Source organism: Cygnus olor, chromosome 11 (genome assembly GCF_009769625.2).
Source record: "Cygnus olor isolate bCygOlo1 chromosome 11, bCygOlo1.pri.v2, whole genome shotgun sequence".
NCBI lineage: Eukaryota > Metazoa > Chordata > Aves > Anseriformes > Anatidae > Cygnus > Cygnus olor.
The window spans coordinates 21,821,073-21,836,772 of NC_049179.1; the positions used below are offsets into that span (position 1 = coordinate 21,821,073).

The window sequence follows — 15,700 nt, forward strand, 5'->3', positions numbered from 1 at the left end:
GGCCTGGTGCTGTCTGGCAGCCTGCAGGAGGGAGCCGAGCTGGGGGCGTGCGCGCCATCCCCGGGAGACGTGGGTCAGGAGGAAGAGCCTGTGTGTATAGGCTGTGTGTAAGCGCGGCTGGAGTCTCCAAGCAGGGGATGTGCCTGTGCCGTGCCTGTGCCGGGGCAGGTTGATGAGCAGGGCTTGAGCACACAGGCAGCAGCAGCGGGGTGGTTCTGGTCCCAGCTCCTCGCAGGCAGCAGCATGGCTCTGCGCTGCCTTCCCAGCCACCTGCAGGAGCAGGGCGGAGGGCTTCAGCGTGGGAATTTGGTGCAAAAAGCACCAGCGCGCCTGCCAGTTGACCCTAGGCCACAGGTTTTGGTGCTGCCCGGGCCCGACACCCCGAGCAATTTCCCCATCCCTAACCGCTGTTGCAGGTGGAGGGGCGGGAGGGCTGGCACGGCGGCCGCACATGTGCGTGCAGGTACGGGCAGAGCCGCGCAGGGCACGCAGGCACGCACATGCCCACCTGGGCACTGCGCCTGCGCACTGAGCGAGGGGCACAGTGCTGCAGGGTGCCCCTCGCGCTGCCCCGCGCTGGCAGCCTGCGTGGGCAGGCGGAGGAGATAAATGGGAGTTTGTCGTAAACAGGCCGGGCTGCCAGCAGCAGGCTGGGGAGCTGTTCCAGACGCGCTGCCGGCAGGCGCTTAAAGGCGCAGGCTCCGGACTCGCCCCGCTGCCCTGCTCCTGCCCGGCCAGGCAGCCTGGGCCGGGGCACCCTGCCCGGCCTGTCCTGCCCACCCTGCCCTGCCTGTCCTGCCCGCCTGGCCTGAGAGTGGCTGTCCTCCCCCTGGGGGTTCCCACTGCTGCGTGCCGTCACACCAGGGGGTTGGCGCTGCGCTCCCGTGACCACGCGCAGGCGATGCTCAGGTCCTCAGAGCCCCTGCGGGAACCCCCGGGGTTGCAGCAGGCAGGGGGGGCATCGCTGCAGGGGCAAGCGTCCACTCTCCTACCCCACGCAGGGTGATGCTGCCCAGCCCTGTGACGCAGAGTCGCGGCCCTGTCTGTGGCGCTTCCCGGGCAAAGGGTGCTGATAAGGCAGGTGGGGTAGAGCCCCGGCCCGTGCCCAGGAAGGGATGGCGGCCGCAGCGGGAGCAGGGATGGAGCCGAGCCAAGGAGGGAGGCAGGGGCCCCACTGGTAGCCCCAGTCACTGGGCGCCAGGTTCGGCCCCGGAGCGGGCACCGTCCGGTCGTGTCCCACTGGCAGAGCGTGGAAGCGGGGCACAGCCCTACCAGGAGTGTGGGGGCGCCTCCCGGGCGGGGGGCTCACACAAGGGGCCCTGCCGGTAGGGTGGCGATGGCCCAGGGGCGCAGGGCCGGGGCTGGCCCAGCAGGCAGCCAGGGGCTCTGCCCCAGGCATAGGAGCGAAGTGGCTGGGCGGGCCTCGGCCCCGGGAGGGCTGCCGAGGGGAGACCCTTTTCCCTTTCCCCCATGTTGCCATGGCAAAATAAGCAGCTGTCATTAATAACGCATTTCCATGGCAACCGCTGGACGAGCGCGGCGGTTCTCTGGGGGTCTGCGTGTGCTTTTGTGGGGGGGTGGCGAGCCCCCCGCGGCCTGGCGCGGCCCCGCACACCGCGGGGCTGGGAGCGGGTCCTGCTGGGCAGCCCGCCCCGGCCCGGCCCCGCGCCCCCGGGGACGGCCCGTCGGGGCGGCGGCGCCCCTGCCCTATGCCGCTGGGCGCTGCCCGCCGCGGACACCGGCGGCAGCGAGCTTTGCCCCGGGGCTGTTGTGGCCCGGGCCGCGTCCCCCCGGCAGGGCAGCGGGCGCTGGGCTGTGCCGGGAGCGCGGGCGGGCGGCTCGGGGCGCAGACGGAGCAGAGGCGCCGCGGGCACTGCCGGGGAAGCTCGCGGCACGGTGCCCCCTCCCCGGGGGGCTGCGGTGCCCGGCAGCGGGGCCCAGCGGGGCGGGGAGGAGGCCACGGGGCTGGGCTCGGCTGGGCTCGGCTGGGCCGGGCGCTGCGCCCCGTGCCGGTGCCCGAGCGGGCGGGCGGGGAGCCCCGCGGGCCGGGGCGGGCCGGGGCGGGCCGGGGCCGGGGGGCGGGGGCGGTGCCGAGCCGAGCCGAGCCGCGCCGCTCAGCCCCTCTCTCCCCACAGGTCTGCAGCGCCCGGGGCGGCTTCGCGGGACGCCGCGGAGGCCCGGCCCGGCCCGGCCCGGCCCGGCTCGGCTCGGCTCGGCTCGGCTCGGCTCGCCATGGCGCCGCGGCCGGCGCTGCCCGTCCTGGCGCACTCGGTGCTGGCGGCGCTGCTGCTCTCGGCGGCGCAGGAGCCGGTGCCGCGGGTCAGCCTGCCCTACGGTGAGTGCCTGCGGGGCTGCGCGGGGGGACGGACGGGGCGGGCCCGGGGGCTGGCCGGGCACCCCTCCGCCGGCACCCGTGGGACCCCGTCCGGGAGCGCGGGGGGGAGCCCCGGCGGCGGGGCTGCCCCGAGCATCTCGCCGTACCCGACGGCCGCCCCTGGGGGGCGCGGGCTGCCCCCGCCCGCTCGGCCGGGACCGGGACCGGGACCGGGACCGGGACCGGGACCGGGACCGGGACCGGGACCGGGGTTGGCCTCCCCCGGCCGTGGGACGGAGCCGGCCCCGCCGCCCCGGCGTGGAAACGCCTTGTGACAGCCCGCGGGGTGCTGAGCCTGCACAGCTCCCTCCCAGCCAGCCCGGCAAGCCGGGGCTCGCTGCGCTCCGGGGGCTGCCGGCAGCGCGGACACGCGGGGAGCGGCGGGGGCTGCGTGGCGGGCATGGGGCAGAGCCCCCGGGCTGCAGGCGCGGCGGTCGGGGAGCACGGAGTTGGGGCAGGTTGCTCGTGTCCCCCGCGCACGGGGTGCGTGAGCGTGGGAGGGGGCGAGCCGGCCACAGGGGCTCTGCCCGTTGGCACTCCACGCGGCTCCGGCCCCGTCACAGCAGCCAGGGTGCCTGCGGGACCCCCCTCACGGCTGGGGGTCTGCGCAGCCCCTCGCCGTGCCCAGCCCCAGGTGCTCTGGGATCCCCTGGCCCTGGACTGGGCTGGGGAAGGGGCCGGGGAGGGGCGGCCCAGGGCAAGTGGGGTCCTGGCAGGCAGAGCCCCCCCTCGCCCTGCAGAGCCCCTCCTGGCTGCTGCCTGGGGCTACGTGCCACCGGTTGACGTCGGGGGGGGTCAGCATCAGGACACTCCTGGGGGCAGCTCGGGTTGGCACCGGCAGCCATGGGCCCGGCTCCATTGGCCGGCACTGAGGCTGTGGCGTGGGCAGCCCACAAGTGTTGAGGCTCGCTGGGCTCCCAGAGGTGGCTAAATCCAGCTGCCGTTGGCGAGCGGTGCCTGTCCCTCACTGGCTCCTGGCTGGGGACAGCTGGGGAGGGCGCGGTGGCTTTGGGTCAGGACGGTTCTGGCACGGGAGTGCTCTCTGGCTCCGTGTGCTGTGGTTCATCGGCGTGGACGTGGCCCTGCCACGTGCTCCCGTGACCGCCGGCCACAGCTGTGGTGGCACCAGCAGATCTGGGACCTGCTGAGTGGGTTGGGATGGATGGGAGCCCCCGGAGCCAGCGGGACAGCCCAGCTCGGCACCGTGCCTTGCCACACCATGCCGTGCCACACCGTGCCTGCACAGACCGGTTCTGGCCCAGCTCTGCCCTCCTGCAGAGGCTGTTTTGGCAGCGGCTGCAGCCTGGGCTCATGGCTGTGGGGAGAACCTGGGGGTCCTGACCTAGATCCTCCCGGTGCCACTGCAGGAGCGGGCAGGGGGTGCCGGCAGCAGCGTGCATCCAAAAGTGGCTCCTGTGTGGGGCTTGCGGTTGGCAGGGGGGAGGAGCAGGCAAGCTGCTCCCCTTGAGCGGCTGGATGTGCCTCCAGCAGGTTTGTCTGGAAGAAGCAGGTCTTGTCCTAACAGGTCCCCCTGGCAGCCAGCACAGGCTCCAGAGCTCCCAGGCTGGGAGAGCTCTGCGGGGTGCAGGGGCTGCTGCTGCCCCTCTGCTGGCCGCACTGCGCCTGCCACGGGTGGCGTAGCCCTGACACCTGGGCACGGGACCCCTTGGCAGGATGCGGCTCCCTGGGGCATCCTTCCCTCTGTGCTGCCACAAGGGAGGTGGCGTCAGAGGGCAGGCACTGGGCCAGGTGCCCTGGACTGTGCCCAGGCTGCCGGGATCGGGGAAGGGCTGTGCCGTGCCTTCTGGGGAGGGAGCCCAGGGTGCTTGTCAGGCACAGCAGGTGGGGATCGGGGTTGGGAGCGCTGTGTCCCTGCGGGGCTGTGTTGTGCCCCCCACGCTCGCCCTGGCTGCTGTGGTGCCAGCAGGAGAGCAGGGAGAGGAGCAGGGTCCTGCCCCGGCAGCGCTGCCAGCACCCGAGCGCACCGGACAGAGTCCGTGCAGCAGCTGGCACTGAGCAGGGGCCGGGCAGGTCGGGGCATCCCCGGGGAGCTGTGGGTCAGGGGTGAGGGAGTTGGCAGCGTGAGTCAGCCCGACGTGTCCCACTGACACAGCGAGGCCGTCTGAATCAGAGGGCTGCTGGCGGGAGAGGAAGGGCTTCCGGGGCAAGGCCACCCACGCGGGACAGGCGCTCGCCTGACTCAGCCGCTGCCCAGGGCTGGTGCGGGCAGCTGCTGGGGCAGTGCCGGGGGGCTCTGCGGGCGGGGGTCCCCCCAGGGCTGGCTGCAGGGCTGAGCCCCGAGGGGCCGCGCTGCCCTGTGCTGGGCAGAGTGTCTGCAGTGCTGTGCGCCCCGGGGCCATCCCCGGGGGCCAGGATGCTGCAGCCCGTGCTCGCAGCAGTGCAGACGTCGCCCTCGGGCGTTATTGCAGCTGTTTGTGGTTCGCTGCGGTGCCGGGGGTGCAGCCGGCTGTGGCGCAGCCAGCCCGGCCCAAGCCGCCAGCTCCCTCAGCGAAGGGCGAGGGGAGCTGCCCCATCTCAAAGTCTGCTGCCTTCTGCCTCGTGTCACGGCCGCTGCGGAGGTCGGTGCGGTGCGCGGAGCCCAGAGCAGCGTGCGCGGTGCTGATCCCTCGCTCTCCCCCGCAGACTCTGCCGAGCGGGTCGTGCACCGCTTCAAGGTGCCCGGCGTGTCCAACTACACGGCGCTGCTGCTGAGCCCGGACGGCGGCACCCTCTACCTGGGGGCGCGCGAGGTGCTCTTCGCCGTCAACACCAGCCACTTCCAGCCCGGCGCGCCGGCCCGCAGGGTGAGCCCGTGCGGAGGGGCCGAGCCCCGCAGGACCATGGAGCCCCGGGGAGGGCTGGGGGCACCGAGCCCAAGTTTGGCGCGGGTTCCGTTCCGTGCAAGACCTGGCGCTCTTTGCAGCCAGTTGGGACAGCGAGGAGGCTGCTGCCCCAGCTGTGCTGGCAGCGGGTGCTCAGCCCCAGGCGGCAGCTGCCTCGCCAGCCCCGTGTGGGATGGAGCCAAGGGAGGACACCGGTGCTGGGGCCGAGCTCTGCCAGCCCCAGGAGGGGTGTCAGGGAGCCAGCCGGTGACGGGGGCTCCCAGTGACTGTCCCCTCTCTGCAGCTGCCGTGGGGTGCGGATGAGGAGAAGAAGAGACAGTGTGTGTTCAAGGGCAAGGACCCCCAGGTGAGCCCAGCAGGATGTGCTGCCTGGGGCCGGCAGCGCCCCGTGTGCTGCACCTGCAGGCGCGGTGGCTGAGCCCTGTCCTCCCCCTGCAGAGGGACTGTCACAACTACATCAAGATGCTGCTGCAGCTGAACAGCACCCACCTCTACACCTGCGGGACCTGCGCCTTCAGCCCCGCCTGCGCCTACATTGTGAGCATGGGGAGGGTGCCGGGGGGCCCTGTGGGGCCGCGAGTCCCCAGGGTGGGAGGCGGGCGCCGTGCCGTGCTCACAGCCCCGTCCCCTCGCAGAACGTGCAGCACTTCAGCCTGGAGCGAGATGCGTCAGGAAGGGTGCTGCTGGAAGATGGGAAGGGACGCTGCCCCTTCGACCCTGAGTACCGGTCCACCGCCGTCATGGTCGGTAAGGCACGCGCACCCTCGTCCTCTGCGGCGGGCCGAACCAGGGCCAGGCACGGGCAGCCCCGGTGGGAGCGGGTCCGTGTCCGTGCTGGGTCCCAGCAGGAGCTTCTCTCTGTCAGACGGCGAGCTCTATGCCGGGACTGTCAGCAACTTCCAGGGCAACGAGCCCACCATCTACCGCAGCCAGGAGAGCCGCATCGCCCTCAAGACGGAGAACTCCCTCAACTGGCTGCAGGGTGAGGGGGGGCTGGGACGGCAGGTCGGGTCGTCGGCCCTGGGCCAGGGGAGGTGCAGGGACGGGGACGGGGTGGTGCTGAAGGCGCCTGTGCCCCCAGACCCAGTCTTCGTGGGCTCAGCCTACCTGCGGGAGAGCCTGCCTGCCGGCAACCCCGAGGGTGACGACGACAAGGTCTACTTCTTCTTCAGCGAGACTGGCAAGGAGTTTGACTACTTCGAGAACACCATTGTCTCACGCATCGCACGCGTGTGCAAGGTGAGCGCGGGGCAGCGGGGGCACACGTGGGGAGGATGTGCCCGGGATGTCGCTGATGCGGGGCAGGGGGTAGGGGGTAGGGATGTGGGACCACCCTGCACATGTCTGTCCCTGGGAAGGGACCAGCCCCTGCGGGGGAGCCCTCTGGGGCAGTTACAGCTCCACGGTGCCCAGCCCAGCTCAAGCTTGTTGCCCCTGCTTGCCCCACTGGTAGCAGCAGCCCTTCCCTGCCTCCTGTGCCGCCCGACGTAGGGGACACAAACCCGTCCTCCTCCGGGATTGCATTTCCCTTCTCCTGTGCACGCTGCTTTGCTTGTGCCTCCCCAGCCCTGGGGCTGCTCTGGCCAGGGCCTCAGCGCTGCCGCGTGGACAGACGGAGCCCCTGTCCCCTCAGCCAGCCCGGGGGGCTCTGCAGCATGGGGGCATCCCCATGGGGCTCCCCCGTGGGGCAGCGGAGCCATCGTGCCCCGTGCCCTGACCCCCTGGTGCCTGCACAGGGGGACCAGGGCGGGGAGCGGGTGCTGCAAAGGCGGTGGACGACCTTCCTGAAGGCACAGCTGCTCTGCTCACACCCCGAGGACGGCTTCCCCTTCAACGTGCTGCAGGACGTCTTCGTGCTCACGCCGGGGGAGCTGCGCTGGAAGGAGACGGTCTTCTACGGGGTCTTCACCTCGCAGTGGTGAGCGGCGCGGGGGGCGCAGGGGGCAGCGGGGTCGGCTCCAGCCACCCCTGGATTCCCAGAGGGGTGTGAGGCTCAGCGGAGCCGCGGTGCCTGATCCTGCCGTGGGCTTCACCTCTCCCCAGGAACAAGGGTGGCCTGGGCAGCTCGGCGGTGTGCGCCTTCCCCATCCGCAGCGTGCAGAGGGCCTTCAGCGGGCTCTACAAGGAGGTGAACCGCGAGACACAGCAGTGGTATACGGACACCAGCCCCGTGCCGGAGCCCCGTCCAGGCACGGTACGTGCCCGTGGGCACAACTGCAGGACGGGGGCAGCCCCTGCGCCCGCCGCCACCTCCATCCCTCTGGGTCCTGGCAGTGGTGGCAGGGCCACCCGCTGCCCCACACCCAGGCTGACCCCCTCCTCTCTCCCCAGTGCATCACCAGCCACACGCGGCACCTGAAGATCAACTCGTCCCTCCAGATGCCGGACCGGGTGCTGAACTTCATCAAGGACCATTTCCTGATGGACAGCCCCGTCCGGAGCCAGCCACTGCTGCTGCAGAGCCGCCTGCGCTACCAGCAGATCGGCGTCCACCGCGCGCAGGGCCTCCACGGCACCTACGACGTCCTCTTCCTGGGCACGGGTGGGTACAGCCCGGGGGCTGGACGGGGCGGGATGGGACAGGCACCTCGTGCCCTCAGCCCCACTCAGCACAGTCCTTGCGTTTGCAGATGACGGCCGCTTGCACAAGGCTGTGCATGTGAACCACAGGGTGCACATCATCGAGGAGATCCACCTCTTCCCCGCCGGGCAGCCCGTTCTGAAGCTGCTGCTGGACCACGACCAGGCAGGGGCCGGGCACGGGCGCTGTGGGGTTGGAGCAAGGGGAGGTGTTGCGAGGGGCAGGGATCTGCTCGTGGTTTGGTGATCACTTTCTCCCTCCTTGCCAGGCCCCCACTGTGCTGGGAGCTGTGGCTCCGAGCCCAAGGCTGGGGAGCCCCGGGGGGCTGGGATCCGGCCCTGCTGCAGGTGTTGGGGCCGGGGCCGTGACACTGACCCCCTCCTGCCTCCCCACTGCAGGGCCTGGTCTACGCAGCCTCCTACGCGGCGGTGGCTCAGGTGCCCTTTGCCAACTGCAGCCTGTACCGCAGCTGTGGCGAGTGCGTGCTGGCGCGGGACCCCTTCTGCGCCTGGAGCCGGGGCGCCTGCCGCAGCACCGCCCTGCACCCTTCGGTGCACCCCCAGTAAGTGCCGCACCCCGGGAAGTGCTGCACCCAGCCCCCTGCAGCCCCCAGCACCCTGACCCCCCCTTCCTCTGCCCCAGGCTCTGGGCCCAGGACATCGAAGGCGCTGACACGGAGCGGCTCTGCCAGTCGGCCAACGTGTCCCAGCCCCGTCCCCGCATCCTTCTGACCCCAGGTGAGATGCTGCCAGGGTGCTGCCACGCGGCAGGGGCTGCTGCCGGCCCCAGGCCCCCGCTTGGCCCCCCCAGCTCCCCCAGCACCCACAGCAGCAGGGTCCCGCAGCCTTGCTGACGTCCCCGCGGGTTGTCTCCCCGCAGCCTCGGGCACCCCGTGCCAGCAGATCCAGCTGCCGCCTAACGCGGTGCGCCCGCTGCCGTGCCGCCTGCTCTCCAACCTGGCCTCGCGGCGCTGGCTGCACAACGGTGCCCCCGTCAACGCCTCCTACCTGGTGCTGCCCGAGGGGGACCTCATCCTGGTGGGCAGCCCCGAGCGGGCGGGCACCTACGAGTGCTGGTCGCTGGAGGAAGGCTTCCGCAAGCTGATGGCCAGCTACTGCGTGGGCGTGCAGGAGCTGGCCCACGGGCCGCTGGAGGCCGGCAGCAAGGTGTCCGCCGGCCGGGATGCCCTGGAGGCCGTCAGCACCTCGCGGAGCACCTCGGCAGTGGGCAGTGCCGCGGCCCGGCTGGACGGCAAGACCTACTGGACTGAGTTCCTGGTGATGTGCGTGCTCTTCGCCACGGCCGTGCTCGTGCTGGCCCTCTTCCTCCTGCACCGGCACCGCGACGGCATGAAAGCCTTGCTGGAGCCCGCAGACCCCGGCCGGCACCAGAAGCCGCCCCGCAAGCCCGTGGAGAGCCTGCCCCTGAACGGCAGCAGCCTGCCCAGCGCGGTGCCCGAGCACAAGGGCTACCAGGCCCTGCAGGACAACTACATCGTCAGCACCCCTGTGCACGAGCCCCCGGGCACCACGCGCGCCTTCTCCGAGTCGGAGAAGAGGCCCCTCCACGTCCGGGACAGCTTCGTGGAGGTGTCTCCAGCCTGCCAAAGACCCCGGGTGCGCCTGGGCTCTGAGATCCAGGACTCGGTGGTGTGACGGGGGATGAGCCCAGCCCCCTTGCGCATGACTGCCTCTGCTCTGCTGAGCCTCGCCGGCCCGTGGCGCCGCGGCTGGGATCGGTGTTCGTCTGTGTGTGCATGCCCGGAGCCCGCGCCCGCCACGCCACGTGCTCAGCTGCCGGAGCTCCTGGGGGGCTGCCCAGGCACCACCTCAGCTCCAACCCCACGCCTTGGGATGGGGCTGGCGGCTCCTGGCGTGGAGGGGCATCGCGTGCCTTCCAGGGACAGGCGGGATTCCTCCCGCAGCCCTGCGTCCCTGCCGCGGGATGGACACGGTGCCCGGCACGGGCTGCCGGCGCAGCCCCGGACCTGTCTATGCAGAGGGCGGGGGGGTCGGCCGCAGCCCCCCTAAACCCTGACTCACTGTGACGTCCCACTGCGGGACTCAGAGCCACGCATGCGGCCGGGTGGTGCCAGAGCGCAGCGGCCCCGCGGCATGTGCTGTGTGTCCGTGCTTGGTTCAGTTTTAGTATGTTGAAAATGTGAATCGTGTCCTGGGGAGAGGGGGGAGAGCAGGCAGCAGAGCTCACCCCGTGAAGGGCTGGCAGGGCTCATGCCCCTCGCCCACGCGCTCCCCAACGTGCGTGTGCAGAAACGTCTGTGGTTTTTACATAAAGTTCTGGTGTCTCCTTTGTACGCGTGTGTCCTGCTGCGGCTGGTGGGGTGCGGGGCCAGGGACCGTGCCCAGAGCCAGGACTGTCCCCGTGGCCCTGCAGCGAGGAGCCACAGCCAGCTCTTGCCATGTCTGGGGGAAAACAACAGGGGGCTGCTCGGCCCCCTGTGGGGGGCTGCACGGGGTGGCGGCGAAGCAGTAGGACACGGCCATCCCAGCACCACGAGAAGCTGAGGAAGGCATTGGGGAAGGAAAGGAAAGAGAGGGGGAGGCAGAGGCTGGGCCAGCCTCTGGCAGGAAAGGGGCTGTGGCAATCCCAGGACCCCACTGTTCCCGTCCCTGCCCTGCCTGGCTGCAGGCAGACCCCCACCGCTTTCCCAGCAGGACCCGGCTGTGCCCCAGGGAAGCAGCGCTGGAGCAAGGACCTGGCAGCACGGCACAGCGCCGCTCATCAGCCCTCGCGCCTGGGAAGCAGCGAGCTCTGCACCAAGCCGGCGTGCTGGGGCAGGATCCCCCCCCCCCCGGGACCAGCACTGCCTCGCTCCCGGCTGGAGCAGCGCACCCAGCTTCCTGCCCAGCCTGTTCTGGGACATCAGAAAAGCCACCGGAGGCGTCGGCTGGTGCCGTGCCAGCAGACACAGCCCCTGGGGCCGCGGGCCGCGGCTGGCAGATACCATCAGCGCTGCGGGGCACTGAGCTGGAAGGGCCGGCACCGCCGGGAGCTGGGACGTGAGAAACGTCTGAGAGCCGGGGCCGCGGCTCCAGCACCGCCGGGGCACAGCTGTGGCAGCGCTGGGGGAGGCCGGGCGCCGCGGGCTCCCCGTGCGGGGCCGTTGCAGCGGCTGGCAGCCGGCCAGGGCGAAGCCCGCTGGATGAACAGACACAAAGCCCCGGCGCTGCTCGCCGCAAAGGTAGCTGCTCGCCTGCCCTGGATTTCCTTTTGTGCCTCCTGCTTGAGAGCCGAGCTCTTTGTGCAGCGGCCGCTGAGCGCGCTGGGAAACAGCCCCCGGTTCTCCCAAGGAAGGAGGTGTCCCCCCGAGGAGGGAGCTGTCCCCCGGCAGCGCCGGACCCCCGCAGGCCCCGTCCCTGGGAGCCGCAGCTGGCGCAGGCAGAGGGGCCTGGCAGGAGTCCGCGTCCCCAGCACCCCTCATGGCACCGGTCCTGCAGCGCTGGGGGCAGTCCCCCCTCCTCCGTCCCCCGGGGCGAGACAAAAGCAGCAGGGCCAGGCAGAGGGTGAAACCAGAGCCCTTTATTTGTCCTCTCCAAAGCACAGAGAGGAAGAGCATGCAGAGCCACAGCTGAATGCAAGCCTGAGGAGGGGCAGAGAGAAAAAGAAAAGGAAAACCAGACCCTGAGTGCACTGATGCTGAGGCAGAGTGCGGCTGCGGCTCCTGCTGCCCCGGGGCCAGCCCTGCAAGCAGGGAGGCGCAGCTCCGGAGTGGCAAGAGGACAGCATCGCTGCTGGGACATTGCATCCGAGGTGGATTATTTCTCAGAAGAATCCCTGTTGTGCAGGAAGGCCCCGAGGAAGAGCGGGGGAAGGCACAAATTGGTACTGTGAGCGGTGAGAGGGGCTGTGCTCGGTGCAGCGTGGCCCCAGCCAGGAGCACCCCTGTGCCAGCCCCGACCCACCGCAGAGCTGCGCTCATGAAGGGTTAAAATCTGATCCTGAGGCAGCAGAGCTGCTGCCTCCTGGTCTGGTGGATGTGTCCAGGACCGTGGCAAGGCAGCGTCCCAGGACCACTCATCGGCTGCAGAGCCCTGCAGACGCCTGCTGTGCATCAGAAGGGAGCAGGAGCGGAGTCCTGCCTAAGGCACTGCGGTACCGCCAGGCTGGTGAGGCGCAGGGCCCTCTGCCGCCCTGCTCACTGGAAGAGGAAATGTCTGAGACCATGAAGAGCTGTGGTAGCCGGAGAAGCAGTTCTGCTGGAGAGCTGCAGGGCTCTCACAGGACGATCTTGAAGGAGCTGCAAGAGACACGACAAGTTCTGCATCTCCTCACTGCGTTGCAAGCAAGCGGTGTGCGAGCAACCAGTGCTCTGCGGACACATTGTCACCCTGTGCCAGAGGGGCCTCTACAGATTTATCATGGGATGAAGTTCCCTTCGCTGTTACAGGAGACCTCGTAAGGGATAGGCTTGCCTTACTGCTCCTGTGAGAGCTCTGCCCCAAAGCCAGCGCAGCAATCGGGGTGGGCTAGCCCCTGGACAGAGCCCCCTGGGACTGCACCACTGCAGGCCACAGTACCTGGCAAAGTCCGGGGAGCGGGAGACAACGTGCTGGAACTCGGAGAGGTTGATGGTGCCGTCCTTGTCAATGTCTGACTCCTCCAGGATCTGCAGGGGAGAGAAAAGCAGTGAGCTCTGTGTGGCCAGGACCATGCAGCGACCCCTGCCCAGCCTGATGGTCCTCACGTTCTGGATGAGCTGCTCCATCTCTGCGTTGCTCAGAGAGGCCTCCTCACCTTGCCCTGTCAAGCAGTTGACCAGCTTCTCCAGGTCCTTTCTGTCCAGAGTCCCATCATCGTCAAAGTCTTTGGGGAGAGGAAAGTTACATCTCGGCAGGGCCCCCGTGCCCCGAGTCAGAAGCACTCATGCTTAGGGAAGAGGGGGCCTGGATGACCTGCAGGCACGGCAACTCTGCGCTGCACATCTTATGCACGCCCTGCTGAATGCATGGTCCCCGCAGGGAGTCCCTAAAGCTGCCACTGCTGTGGGCATCGTGAGGGCCCTGCCAGCCCTTGCAGGCTGTCCCCAACCACGGGGGGAGGATCCCAGAACACTGCGTCTGCCCCTAGAGTTACCAAAGATGCGGAAAGCGTAGTGGGATTTGATATCCGAGGTGGCGGAGTCGCTGAAGACACTCAGCATGTCGAGGAAGTCTTCAAAGGACATGCTGTCGTCCCCCTCCTCTGAGGTGGAGAAGACCCTGCAGATCCGGTGCTGGAAGGGGTTTGCCTGCCGAGATGGGAGGGCTCAGGGCAGGCTCCCACTGGTGCCAGGCCCTGTGGAGCACTGCCCCGCACACACGGGGCGCCCCGCTCTGCCACCAGGCCATCGTGCACGGTGCAGCTGTGCCACCCTGCGCAGCATTGCCCTCGGCCCAGCGGCACGGTGGGGACAAGGGATCCAACTGTAGGCACAGCTGACATGGGGTGGGCGATACGCTGCCCAAGTGTCGGTCAGAGCGGCACGGCAAGGTCCGAGCGTGGGCACCACGGGGACCTCGAGGGGTGAGCGGTGCCCTGCCCAGACGCACCCCACCCAGGGAGCAGCGCGGGGTCCCGCTGCCGCCAGGCACCGTACCCGCAGCTCGGGCAGCGTCAGGATCCGGCTCTTGGGAACGCGCAGGGAGCAGGCATTCTCCCTCTGCTCCTTTGGCAGCAGCTCACTGAACCTCTTGTAGGCACTCGAAGAGGCAAGAACAAGAGAGGCTCTGTGCGTGAGCGGCGCGGGGCACCCCTCGGGCCGGGGGGAAGCGCCAGCTCCCGGGACCGGCACCGGGGGGCGAGGACCCGGCCCCGTCGCCCGTCCCCTCCGTGCCACGGGTGGCCCCGCCCTGCAGCCGGTGACGCTCCCGCAGGGCAGGAGCCGGGCGCCCTGCCCGGGGCGGCCGCACCCAGCGACCTTCGCACCCTGCCGCCGGCAGCCCCGCGGGCAGGGAAAAGGCTCGGCCTGGCCCCGGGCCGCCCCCCCGGCCCTCCCCGCCCCGGGGCAGCCCCCTCCCGGAGCGGAGCCCCCGCGCGGCCCGGGCACTCACAGCAGGATCTCCTGCTTGCTCAGGAAGGTCAGCTCCTGCGGGGACAGCGCGCGTCAGCGCCCAGCCGGGCGGCCCCGGGCCCTCGGCGGGGAGCTGCTCCCCGCGGGACCCCGAGCCCGGCCCCGGCCCCGGCCCCCTCCCCTGTGCCCCCCGGTCCCTGTGCGTCCCGGTCCCGGTCCCCCTCCCGAACCCGGCCCCATCCCCTGCGCTCCCCGGTCCCGACCCCGGAGGCCCCCGGCCCCGGCCCCCCCAGCCCCCGGTCCCGCAGCCCCCCGATCCCGATCCCGGTCCCGGTCCCGGTCCCGGTCCCGGTCCCGGTCCCGGTCCCGGTCCCGGTGCCGCCCCCCCGCACCTGGTACTCGCGCAGCGCCTCCCGCGGCAGCAGGCTGCCCGCGCCCCCCATGCCGCCCGGGGCCGCTTCCGCCTCGCACGTCACTGCCGCTGCCATGGCAACGCCCCCCCGCCCCGCCCCGCCTCCGGTGCCGCGCGGCACGTGGGCAGGTGCGGGGGGGCCGGGACCGGGACCGGGAGCGGGGGCGGGAGCGGGGGCACCGGGACCGCGGCGGGAGGGCGCGGGGCAGCGCGGGGCCCGGGGCCGGCCCCAGCACCGCGGCGCTCACCCGGCCGCCCCCTCCCCGGCAGGTCCCGGTGGCACCGAGCATGGCGGCGGCGAGCAGCGGGGAGCAGCAGGGGCCACCGGACGCCCCCGGGCCCGAGGACTTCGTGTACGGAGAGGACGAGTTCGTGCTGCAGGGGGTCGCCTGGCCCGGCGCCGCGCCGTCCCGCTTCGACCGGGCCCTGCTGGGCGCGTGGCAGGACCGCATGGCGCGGGGCCTGTTCCGGTACCGCCTCGGGGAGCTGCCCACGCGCGTCTTGCCCGGCGCCATGCGCCTGGTGGCGCAGCTCAACCCGCAGCGCGCCACCGAGCGCCGGCCGCCGCAGGCCATCCGCAGCCTGACGCAGCCCTTCGACCCGCAGCAGTTCAACTTCACGCGGATCCGGCCCGGGGAGGTGCTGCTGCGCCTGCGCCGCCGCGCCGGGGGCGACCCGCCGCCCCTCGACCGCGTGCTGGTGGCCATCAACGTCAGCCCGCTGGAGCGCGGCCACGTCCTGCTGCTGCCCGAGCCGGCGCTGGGGCTGCCGCAGGCGCTCACCCCGCAGCTGCTGCGCTTCGGGCTGGAGGCCGTGCTGCTCAGCGCCCAGCCCGGCTTCCGCGTGGGCTTCAACAGCCTGGGCGCCTCGGCCTCCGTCAACCACCTGCACCTGCACGCCTTCTACCTGGCCCACCCGCTGCGCGTCGAGTCGGCGCCCGCCGAGCCGCTGCTCCCCGAGCGGGGCCTGGCCCTGCTGCGGGACGTCCCGGCGCCCGCCCTCCTCTTCTACGCGGCGGGCGCGGACCTGCGGGGCCTGGCGGAGGCCGTGTGCGGCCTGGCGGCCGGCCTGGCGGCGCGGGGCCTGGCCTACAACGCGTTCGCCACGCGGGGCGCGCCGCCGGCGGGCGGGGAGGCGGCGCCGGGGCTGCGGGTGCTGCTGTGGCCGCGCCGGCCGAGCTTCGAGCCCGAGGCGGGGGCGGCGCCGGCCGTGGCGCTGTGCGAGCTGGCCGGGTACCTGCCGCTGCCGGCCGCCGCCGCCTTCCAGGCGCTGTCGGAGGCCGAGGCGCTGCGCGCCCTGCGCCGCCCGCTGCTGCCCGAGCCCGAGCTGCGCCGCCTGGCGGCCGAGCTGCTGCCGCCGCCCGACACGGCGGGCCGCCGCCCGGACACGTGACCGGCCGCCCACGTGACCGGCCGCCCACGTGACCGGCCGCCCACGTGACCGGCCGCCCACGTGACCGGCCGCCCTGCCCGCCGGCACC

At 71.7% G+C, this 15,700-nt stretch overlaps 3 protein-coding genes across 3 annotated transcripts; 2 read left to right on the forward strand and 1 right to left on the reverse strand.

Annotated features, from left to right (window-relative positions):
• Positions 1–2,081: 2,081 nt before the first annotated feature.
• SEMA4B (semaphorin 4B) lies at positions 2,082–10,108 on the forward strand. The gene is made up of 14 exons (XM_040569696.1): positions 2,082–2,335; positions 5,018–5,178; positions 5,501–5,563; positions 5,656–5,754; positions 5,853–5,964; positions 6,083–6,199; positions 6,299–6,456; positions 6,954–7,135; positions 7,261–7,411; positions 7,549–7,759; positions 7,848–7,963; positions 8,197–8,360; positions 8,441–8,535; positions 8,678–10,108. Exons 1-14 carry the CDS (start codon positions 2,233–2,235, stop codon positions 9,451–9,453), a joined length of 2,508 nt encoding a protein of 835 aa, XP_040425630.1. The 5' UTR covers positions 2,082–2,232; the 3' UTR covers positions 9,454–10,108.
• Positions 10,109–11,318: 1,210 nt separating this feature from the next.
• On the reverse strand, positions 11,319–14,323 carry CIB1 (calcium and integrin binding 1). Its single transcript, XM_040569701.1, has 7 exons — positions 14,201–14,323; positions 13,849–13,883; positions 13,395–13,497; positions 12,893–13,046; positions 12,504–12,622; positions 12,337–12,425; positions 11,319–12,056 (listed from the first exon to the last, which is right to left on the reverse strand). The coding sequence occupies exons 1-7, from the start codon at positions 14,294–14,296 to the stop codon at positions 12,035–12,037; spliced, it is 618 nt and encodes a 205-aa protein (XP_040425635.1). The 5' UTR covers positions 14,297–14,323; the 3' UTR covers positions 11,319–12,034.
• GDPGP1 (GDP-D-glucose phosphorylase 1) lies at positions 13,849–15,612 on the forward strand. The gene is made up of 3 exons (XM_040570340.1): positions 13,849–13,882; positions 14,200–14,349; positions 14,491–15,612. The coding sequence occupies exon 3, from the start codon at positions 14,509–14,511 to the stop codon at positions 15,610–15,612; it is 1,104 nt and encodes a 367-aa protein (XP_040426274.1). The 5' UTR covers positions 13,849–13,882; positions 14,200–14,349; positions 14,491–14,508.
• The last annotated feature ends 88 nt before the right edge of the window (positions 15,613–15,700 follow it).

Bases quoted from the DNA above. Each gene is read 5' to 3' on its own strand.
- GDPGP1 (XM_040570340.1), top strand. From the start codon at position 14,509: ATGGCGGCGGCGAGCAGCGGGGAGCAGCAGGGGCCACCGGACGCCCCC.
- SEMA4B (XM_040569696.1), top strand. From the start codon at position 2,233: ATGGCGCCGCGGCCGGCGCTGCCCGTCCTGGCGCACTCGGTGCTGGCG. The intron at 7,136-7,260 runs GTGAGCGGCGCG...ACCTCTCCCCAG, and splicing joins GGGGTCTTCACCTCGCAGTG to GAACAAGGGTGGCCTGGGCA. The intron at 7,760-7,847 runs GTGGGTACAGCC...TTGCGTTTGCAG, and splicing joins CGTCCTCTTCCTGGGCACGG to ATGACGGCCGCTTGCACAAG.
- CIB1 (XM_040569701.1), bottom strand. From the start codon at position 14,296: ATGGCAGCGGCAGTGACGTGCGAGGCGGAAGCGGCCCCGGGCGGCATG. The intron at 13,047-13,394 runs GTACGGTGCCTG...CCATCTCGGCAG, and splicing joins TGACGCTGCCCGAGCTGCGG to GCAAACCCCTTCCAGCACCG. The intron at 12,623-12,892 runs GTAACTCTAGGG...CTCTCCCCAAAG, and splicing joins CTACGCTTTCCGCATCTTTG to ACTTTGACGATGATGGGACT.